General features: G+C 51.0%; 4 protein-coding genes across 4 annotated transcripts; all 4 read right to left on the bottom strand.

Annotated features, from left to right (window-relative positions):
* Positions 1 to 394: 394 nt before the first annotated feature.
* CC1G_13242 (hypothetical protein) lies at positions 395 to 1999 on the bottom strand (the record flags this gene model as incomplete). The annotated part of the gene is made up of 12 exons (XM_001841458.2): positions 395 to 457; positions 532 to 694; positions 748 to 772; positions 825 to 860; positions 913 to 934; positions 990 to 1017; positions 1075 to 1093; positions 1146 to 1186; positions 1240 to 1505; positions 1578 to 1725; positions 1779 to 1792; positions 1853 to 1999. The coding sequence occupies 12 exons, from the start codon at positions 1997 to 1999 to the stop codon at positions 395 to 397; spliced, it is 972 nt and encodes a 323-aa protein (XP_001841510.2).
* Positions 2000 to 3437: 1438 nt separating this feature from the next.
* On the bottom strand, positions 3438 to 4310 carry CC1G_13241 (hypothetical protein; the record flags this gene model as incomplete). The annotated part of the gene is made up of 3 exons (XM_001841457.1): positions 3438 to 3968; positions 4044 to 4066; positions 4109 to 4310. The coding sequence occupies 3 exons, from the start codon at positions 4308 to 4310 to the stop codon at positions 3438 to 3440; spliced, it is 756 nt and encodes a 251-aa protein (XP_001841509.1).
* A 530-nt stretch (positions 4311 to 4840) lies between these two features.
* On the bottom strand, positions 4841 to 6444 carry CC1G_13240 (hypothetical protein; the record flags this gene model as incomplete). The annotated part of the gene is made up of 5 exons (XM_001841456.1): positions 4841 to 5371; positions 5450 to 5554; positions 5609 to 5711; positions 5777 to 6005; positions 6081 to 6444. The coding sequence occupies 5 exons, from the start codon at positions 6442 to 6444 to the stop codon at positions 4841 to 4843; spliced, it is 1332 nt and encodes a 443-aa protein (XP_001841508.1).
* A 628-nt stretch (positions 6445 to 7072) lies between these two features.
* CC1G_13239 (hypothetical protein) lies at positions 7073 to 8409 on the bottom strand (the record flags this gene model as incomplete). The annotated part of the gene is made up of 5 exons (XM_001841455.1): positions 7073 to 7576; positions 7643 to 7747; positions 7813 to 7915; positions 7978 to 8209; positions 8280 to 8409. The coding sequence occupies 5 exons, from the start codon at positions 8407 to 8409 to the stop codon at positions 7073 to 7075; spliced, it is 1074 nt and encodes a 357-aa protein (XP_001841507.1).
* Positions 8410 to 9343: the final 934 nt, after the last annotated feature.

The following is a 9343-nucleotide window of genomic DNA, read 5'->3' as shown; positions in this document are numbered from 1 at the left end:
AGAAGCCCATCTGTTAGAAGCCTCCTCCGTGGGGGATATCTACCAGGTTCCTGGCTCAAGACGTAAAAGTGTCGTCGCCCATACATTAGTCATTTTCAAGCTCAAGAATGAAAGATCGCAAACCAATTATGAGAGATTGTCGCTGTGACAGCACTAATTTTCGCCTTCCCTCGAGACGCGTTGTCAAGAACTCCTGTCTATCACGCTTTTATATATTAGGTCCCTTAAATTACATAAATAAAGCTAGAGGGGCGACTCCACGTTGGATTAAAACGGCCCGATTGTTGAACGAGTGTGTACCAGCTCAGTGAGAGCGTAAAAGGATTGCACAGTTAGGCATAATCACCGGAAGGAACTCTATAGTACGGCGCTTCTTCTCAAGAGAATTACCATCTTATCGGGCCTTGGGGCCGTCATCCATAGGCGTCTGCGAGCGTTCGAGGTCATACGGTTTATTCTACGTGATAGTAGCAACGGAATATTTCAGCGAATCCTGAATAACGCGAGGGCAAAGTATCAGCAGAGGCGTACCATGTAGTCTTGATGATCATCAATGTAATGCGCGACGGTAGACTTCATCTCTATGACCACTTCGCCTGGCCTGTTCTGTCGTGGTCGTGAGGGCCGTACAGTAGAAGGGTCCATTGAAGCACTTTTGGAGAACGTGGATCGAGGGGTGGAGCGAGAGTTAAGACTGGAAGAAGGACGTTAGTTCTGAGTAGTCGCATCGAATATGAAACCGCTTACGAGGCCAACACGCTGTTGGAATAGACTGATGGGGAATTAGTTTCGACATCAAGGAGAGTCTGGACACTGAAACCTACGCTTGGCTAGACAGGTGTAGATGGCCAGCCAGATCACTTCGAAACGATATCAGACCGAGAGAAGAAGTGGAGAAGGTCAGCTACTCACTTGCATCCGAATCGACGTTGTACTAGAACTCAAGGTTAGGGTAGATCGAAAACTCGAGCACCACAGCATCAACTTACCACGATAACCATCACCACAGCCGAAACACTTCGACATGGAACATTAGCATCGGATCTCCTCCAGCAGGCGTCACTTATATCTCACCTTGGTAGTAACCCTGTGCCTATTGAAGCGAATTAGCGAAGCTGTAAGGTACGGGGGCAGGGTGAACGTACACAAAGTAAATTGAATGACGCGATCGACGATATCACTCGACCTAAAGTGGGTGAGAAAAGTATCAGCGGCCGGAACCGATTTAAACACACCCACCTAGCAAAAACCTTCTCCCGCTTCCCATAGAAATAGAACAGCAGTGATCCAGCCACGACGAGGTCGATTATGGCCCCAAGGACCAGAAGGGTGATAGCCAGCCACCCATGGTCGTTTCGATAGGCGTCGATGGTTGGGGCTCGAACGCCCAGAACAGCAAGAACAATACTCCCAATGAGCCGGAAGAGCGCGACAACGAAGGTACCAGCGCCAACGAAATTCCAAGGTTTGCGAAGGGCTCGATAGACTCGGAAGGAGAAGAAGCCCTGAATTTTGAAAACCGCGTTGAAGAATGAGTCGGACTAGACCACTGATGCGCAGTATAATAGAATACGTACTTGCGCGAGAAAGGTGATGGTCCCTCCAATAGCCGTCGATGCACCTAGGAATGGGAAGGGATAGAGTTTTTCTGGTTGCCCCCAGTTCGTTACTGTCGCCTTGTAGATTTCCGCGTTGATACAGAAGGTATGTCCGAGATCGAACAGCCTAGATATCTATGAGTAACAGCGTAGAATGTAGAAGGCGATAAAGTTCTGCACCAAATCAGCGGGACCTACAGTAGAGATGGCTGCATCATCAGTGTTTGTCGAGACCAAGGGCTTGAAAGGCGCACCAATACTCTGAACTGCCATCTATCTTGTTTATACTGCTGGTAGTACACATGGGCCTGCAGCGTAAGAATCCCATACAGGAAGATGGAGAAGACGGAGCCGATCTGGAGAGCACCGACGGTATTGTGGAGATTAATGTCGCTGCTCATGATGTCGGGAGGTAGAGAAGAAAGAAAAATCAAAGGTAGGTTCGAATCGGCCGCGGGGAATGAAGGGAGGCCTTCCGCACAGCTTCAGTTGCTCGAGTTATGTATGCTTGCGACCGGGGATATGATCTCGAAGAATACCTGCCAAGGCGGCAGCGATCTCCATGGCTCCAAGGGACGACCTGTGTCGATGCTCGCTCGAGGAAAACAGCGTGAAATCGAGGTTGAATGGCTGGGGACATGCCCATGGAGAAAGGTGACATGATGAGCCAGTGGATACCAGTAACGGCATGTGGATCCTCGATCTTGTCCCGGTACTGAAGGAGAGCAGAGAGCAGGCCCAGTCGAGAAACATCGGGTAGAGAAAGAGGGCGACGAAGTCACCACGGCCTTGTAAGTAAGACTGTTCCAATTTGTGTTGGATATACACCTCTAGGTAGCTGTCCCGTCCTGACTTGAGCGAACGCGAGCGGTGATGGAAAACGGGAAGACGTTTTGCCATTCCCCGGTGTTAGTCATCCTCCGTCATCCATGATGCATCATCACTGATGCCCAGAAAAGAAAAACGAGGCCCATTTTCGGCAAGTCGGCTGGCGACGTTTGCCAAACGCACTCCGCCCCCGTTCATCCTCGTGGCTCATCGACAGGATATTTTTCCAGCAGGATCAGATGATAACTTTGGTCTAGTCGCTATTGGAGCATCGAACTTGACACCCGGGAATTATGGATGAGAAGGTGTGTCAAACATTCTCGCTGAGTGGCATGTTCGAGCCTTGATCTCAGCTTGTGCCGTTTGATCCTGTTGATCTTGGCGTCTCCCGACCAGGTAAACCGGCAACCTCGAAGACCAGGGAATTTCATGGGCAACATGCCTGTCGCTATATCACGAATCGCAGTGGAATGTGACAAAGTCGAAAGGACGAAACTATAAGACACAAATCGTCGCTACCTCTCACTAGGAGTCGTGCTCGCGTGCCCACCAATAGGTTGTGGCCGTCCATACATAGGTGAGATGAAATAAGGTCCTACTCATCGACTCTCGAGGGCTTACTTACCGGCGATGGGTATCGAGCAAACCTTACGTGATATGTGTTGTGAATAACCACGAGGCTATCCCCAGAGAGGTTACCGTACACCGTCGCCAATCTATCCTCAGGGGCAGCAGAACCTGGCTCCAACTGCACATCCCTCGCTCTACATACATATGTACCTTCTTCATCGCCATTCGGCCCGACTCCACATCCTAGCGCCGAATGCACTTTTCCTGATAGGACTTGAGGTCGGGACTATACGAATTACAAGGGCCCGTTTCCTCGAGGAAGTGCGAGCAACTATTAACTTTAAGTCCATTTTCATGGTGCATGTTCACCCTGTACATGTAGGAGACGGTAACGAGGAGTCTTTATTTCGTAACGAGTTGATTCAGCGGTTACACCATTGACTACCTTCTTGATGTATCAGGCAACCAGCTCGCCCTAAACCCTCGTCTCTCATCGTCCTCAGCAACCTTTCGTAACGCATTAACCTGCTGAACGCTAAGCCCATCCCCGTGTCCTTCAACGACCATCCTAAACACATCCCTCTTCTCTTCCCTAACCATAAAAGTCTCCCAATCAATCGCACCCTCCTTATCCAATACATTCACCACCTTCGAATCGAACGCTCTCGCCTCTTGGCCCTCTCGTTCGCGAAGATAGAAGACATCTGGAGAGACTGTGTGTGTACATTCCTCGCCTCCATCGTTGGAAACTGAAGTCCTCCAGGTTTCGCCAGGGCACATCGAGGCGTCGTCTTTACAGAATCGCCAGCTAGCTCCGAAGACTTCTTTTCGTCCGTCGAGGTTCAAGCACCCGCCAGAGGGTGAGACGAGAGTCTTTCGACAGGAGATTCCGGAAGCCGTGTGAAGGGCCCACCCAGTCTCTCCGTCAGGAAGATCTTCGATGCCGATCATCGAGGCGCTGTGCCAAAGGACCTAGGGTGATGGAGGTGGGATGTTCGTGGTGAGGAGGGTTTACGCATCATAGCAACAGTGGAAGTGGTGACTCACCACTTTCGGTGCAGCCATGGAGCCTTCGAGGAAGCGACAGCACGTATGGGGGTACATCCACGTACACGAGGCTCGACGAGCACTTGGATCGCATGTCGCCGACCCGTCGTATAGTGTTGCGACTGCTCCTTCGCAATCGCAGACCTGCGCCAGCGTCAAGGGAAGGGATGCGACAATTGTGATAAGAGATGTCAGTTTGGAGAACATCGCTAAAGAGGTGGTGTTGGGGCTGAGATCTGGTTTAAATTGACGACGATGTCCCACCATTCTTTTGTACCAGTCTAGTACGGGAATGTGAGATTCGTCTATATACCGGATAAATGGAAATATATTGACCTTGTTCCCAGGTGGGGGGAATTCGAAAGCTTGGACTTCGGCATGTCCACCGGAATGCGTAGAGAAGTAGGTCAGATGGCTGTTTAGTAGAATTCAAGCAATGGTAAGGACTTGCCCAAGCAATCGAACCTGATATAAGTGAAGTCATGCCTTCGGCAGAAGTGATTCTATAAAGTAAGTGGGAAAGTGGTTCATGAAACCAAGTCTTTTGGAATCGTTCTCTATGATCCGATATTCCGCTTGTGAGAGAGCCTTGACCGTTAACTGAAGGACTGCGCCATGAAATCGAGCGGGGGAACTCGTCACCTGCTTTCAATTCCGGAGGTGTTTGGGTTACATCCGCCCAGAGGGACGAGTCGAAAGTGGTGCAGGGTAATCAAAATTCATCAGACGAAAGGAAGCCGAATCCGTACATGGAATAAATATCAAACGAAACATCCAACCAAAACCAAGATATCAAACTAATTTACCAACGCAACCGTACGCGAACCACTAAACAACTCATATCCATTATCAGGCTTACCCTCCGAGTCGAAACCGAACATCCACACTCGAGGTCCAGCAACCGCATTCGATTCGTTCACTTCAAAGTGAGGATGCGAAGCTTCGTCGTCGGTAGCTTGGACGACGTATACGTAGACTGCGCCGATGGATGAGAGCTCGTGTGGGACTTCGACTGAGTACTTGTGGCTGTCGTCCGAATTGTCGCCCTTGCTCATTGGGCGCATGTGCGTGCCCCAGCTGACTGAGAAGACGGTGAAGAGCTTTTTGTCGGAGGAGTCGTTGGGTATGGAGCTGGGGTTGGAGGTGAATGCTTCGGAGAGGTCGATGGTTACTTTGTTGCCTGGTACGATGGTGTCGGAGGGGTCGACGGAGAAGAGGGGGTATTGGGTGATTCCAGTGGGGAGGGAGGGGAGGCCTGGGCCGCCTGGGGGACAGGTGGAGAAGAAGGGGTCGCCGGTTGTCCAGATGTCGTTCACGACTAGTGGGGCCTAGAAGGAAGTAAAGGATGAAGGTGAGTGATTCAAGTTGATTGATTGAAGATGGATGAGGGAATGGAGGGAACGAACCTCGAATGCGGTGTTCCAGGGGTTCTTTTTCTTCGTGGCGTATTGGATCCAGCCGGAATGGCGTGCTTGGACTCCGAGGATGGAGCCTGCGAGCGCGGAGTAGTCCTATATCGAACCCTTGAGCGTTTAAAGAATTGGAATGGAATGGATTAAAGGTACCTTGTTCGAAATCATCTTCAGAGTTCCTTGGTACATCGAAGTACTAGTGACCTCGAAGAACTCGCTATGATTGATGAAATCGCCGATGTTCTTGGTGTACTCACTACCCCCACGCACCATCGTCAACACACCAACCATCACCCCGAAAAGAAAGAATAAATGACGCACAAGTTGTAAGTGCAAGGAGGCAAATACTCCAACCCAGCACTCGAGATAGCGTTTTGGAGGATCGCAACGTATTCGCGTCGATGCCCGTGGATCTGCTGGAAACCGCCGTAGACGGCATCGTCGAGACCGTAGTCCTTGAAGTCCTGGGGTGACCACTTGGTGAAGGCGTACTCGTAGAAGGCGGCGGCGAGGTATTCGTAGGTGAGGGCGTAGTTGAGGACGCGAAGGTCTGGTGATAACAGAGTTAGCGATGATGAAAGGTGTAAGAGGAAATAGAGAAGGTAGAGGAGAGATTGGCACTTACCTTCGACGTCCTTGGGGTTGTTGTTCCATGGGTTACTGTCGTCACCATCGTCCCGTTGTTTAAGCCCTCCGAAGTACCCCTTTCGTCCACCGTATCCACCAACCGAGCCACCACTGAACGAGCTACCACCGAACTTCGCAGCGCCGTAGCTGTTGCTTCGATCGAAGGAGTTGGCGCCTCCATAAGAGACTCCGGCACCACCGTGATAACCGTTAGAGCCCTGACCGTATGAACCAGCGTTGGAAGAGCCAGGACCATACGTGCCAGAGCCAGATCCGTAGTGGTAGTCCTTGCCCCCAGCAGGAGAAGCGAGAGCGAAGGGGAGGGTGAGGGCGAGTGCGGTGAAGAATGCGTTGAGCTTCATCGTTTGCGGAGGAGGGTGGGTATGGGTATTGGTATAGGAGAGTAGAGGTTTGGGCGATGGGATGCGTGCTAGAGCGATGCGGCTGGCCCAAGAGCTGAAGACGAAAGCGAGGAGTCGATGCTTGACTTGGGAGCCAGGACGGGAGTATTTGTAGCATTTCGAGAGCAAGGTTTCAGGCTGTCTGGCTGACTGGCTGGACTCGACGAGGTAGAAGGACGTCCAGTCCGAGTCGTATAACTATTTGGGCGGGATCCAAGACCGTCCGAGACGCTGGATGGGATCATGGGGCGTTAGATGGAGACAGCTGGTTTGGTTCGAAAGGGATTGGAAAGGGAAAGGGACGACCATGCAGGACGAATCGAGATGTCAGAGTCGATTGAGGTGTCAGAACTGTTTGGAATTTCTGGAATTCGCGGTGGACGAGACAGCCAGATTTATTACTATTGTCAAGTAGCCAAGGAGACACCAGACAAAGTCCAAATAGTCACGTTTCCCAAGATACATACAAGTGATCGATCATTACAGTCGTGAAAAGAACATCGAAAGAAGGACGAAAAGAGCCACCCCAAAGCGCGGAAGAATCACAGAAACAAGTACAAGAACGACATAACACGTCCATAACGTCCGTTTAAGGATTGAACAACTCGTATCCAGCTGAAGGCATCCAGTTAGAATCGTAATCGAACATCCAGATCTTCGGTCCCGCCACCATATTATTATCACCGAGTTGGAACCCAGGTTGCGACGCCTCAGCAGCAGAGGCTTTCACGATCGAGACATAGACAGCGCCTTTCGATGCCAAATCGTTAGGAATCATAGCCCAGTACTTGTGACTCTCATCCGAATCCTCGTAAGGGTGTAGCAACTCGATGTACGGCCCAGTTCCGATGGAGAATAGGACGAACAGTTTGGTATCGTCGGTGGGCGAGGGGAGGGAGGACGGGTCGGAGGTGTAGGCGGCGGACAAGTCGAAGTCTGTCATCCGGCCTGGGTAGAGGGTGGGTGAACCGATGTGGAATGTGGGGTAGTCCCTGAGGCCGGGCGGGAGGACGTCCATTCCGGGACCGGTGCTGGGGCAGGAGGCGTAGAAGGGGAAGCCGATGGACCAGATTTGGTTGAATGCGAAGCCGGTCTGTCGGGAGGGAGTTAGTTAGGGATGAGGAGGGGGATTTGGAGTGAGGAGTGTAGGGATACGGACCTCGAAGGGTGTGTTCCATGGGTTCTTCTTTTGGACGGCGCTGTGGATCCATGCAGCGTGGCGGGCTTGAACGCCGAGGATGGAGCCTACGATCGATTTGTAGCCCTAGAAAAGCGACAGATGATGGTCATTAGAAAGTAATGTCACCGAGAAGAGGATAGAGAACCCACGTTATCCGAGATATACTGCAGAGCGCCTTGGTACATCGAAGTACCGGCGATCTCGAACCATTCACTAAGGTTGAGGAAATCTCCGATCGTAGCTGTGTATTTCCTATATCCAACATCCGGCGTGAGCATCCGACCATGAACGAAAAAGAAAATAAAGAAACGTACGTGAAGTCATAAGTGCAAGGCGTGATATACGGGTTCCCAGTCGCAGTGATTGTACTCTCGAGGAACGAGATGTACTGCTGACGATGCTGGTAGATCTCTTCGTAGCGTTTGTAGACCCAGTCGGGGTGTCCTTCGCCGGTGAAGTCGTCATTCGAGTACAAGGACAGGGATTTCTCGTAGAAGGCGGTGGCGAGGTATTCCCAGCTGAGAGCGTAGTTGAGGATGCGGACGTCTAAAGGGAAAGGGAAGGAAGGAAAGTGTCAACGCTGGGTGAGGAAGTGAGAGTTTTGGGGAGTACGTACCGTCTGATTCGACAACGGCGGGAGCTGCTGCGCTGTCGTCTGATGCGGTGTCGCTGGATGCAGGAGCTGGTGATGTGAAAACGCGGGGAAGAACGAGCGCTAGTGTGGACAAGACCAGAGGTATCCTCATCGTATTCGTTGGAAACGTGGTTCAGAGGGAAGACTGATTTGGAGGTTTACTGGGGAGACGACGTAGACTTGGAGGGATGTTCGGCTACATGCCAAATTCCTCGTTTTATACCCGACAATTCTCGACGAGACTAAGTGCAGGCTGACGACGTCGACGTTCGATGAGTAGGAGCTGGCGCTGAGGACCAGTCTCCTCGATGATTTTCGTTAGCCCCTTCAGTCTTTCTCGAGTTATGCGCGGTGGACCGTCAAGATTTCAAATCGTCCAAGTCAAGGAATGTCTCGGTGGTTGACAAGGTCAAAATCGGGTGCTAAGTTGACGCTCCAAAGGACATCGTTCTATCCGCTAGCGTGTGATCAGGCTTCAGGTAGTAAGAATTGGAGTAGGTATAGATGGAGAAGGTAGAAGTGCGCGTCTCGGTTGAAAAAGCGCGCTGTTGGATGAAGGGAAGAGGTTGACAGCGCTTGATTCTAACACGTCCAAATACAATCCAGATGACTTGGGATTTAGAATCAAACAACAGCAATCCCGATTTCCACAGCAACCAACTGCGAACTTCATCATCATCACTGTCTTGATTGACAACCGACATATCGCGAAGCGCCAGACCGTGTCTTCCTTCCCAAGGTACGTTTCGTGAATTCATTACTTATTGAATTTCATGACTAACATATCGTCGCGTGAACCAGGTATTGCACCGTGAATCTTCGGAACCGGTGAACCCGCCGTTGAATGCGTTTACGTGAAGGTTACTTGGCGGAACTGTCCTGACTTCCTTCGTCTTCAAGGCACCGGGATTGAATTCATCAACCCCGCAAACGACTGCTTGGTACTGAGGTAGGTCATTTGATATCCTTCCTTTCTTCGCTTCTCCATCTCACTATATCACCGTTTTCGCTCTTCGCCGTTACAGTGCATCAAATCAAGAAGCGAT

Source organism: Coprinopsis cinerea (genome assembly GCF_000182895.1).
Source record: "Coprinopsis cinerea okayama7#130 chromosome Unknown cont3.20, whole genome shotgun sequence".
NCBI lineage: Eukaryota > Fungi > Basidiomycota > Agaricomycetes > Agaricales > Psathyrellaceae > Coprinopsis > Coprinopsis cinerea.
The sequence above is the reverse complement of the archived record's forward strand: the minus strand, read 5'-3'. Positions and strand labels throughout refer to the sequence as shown.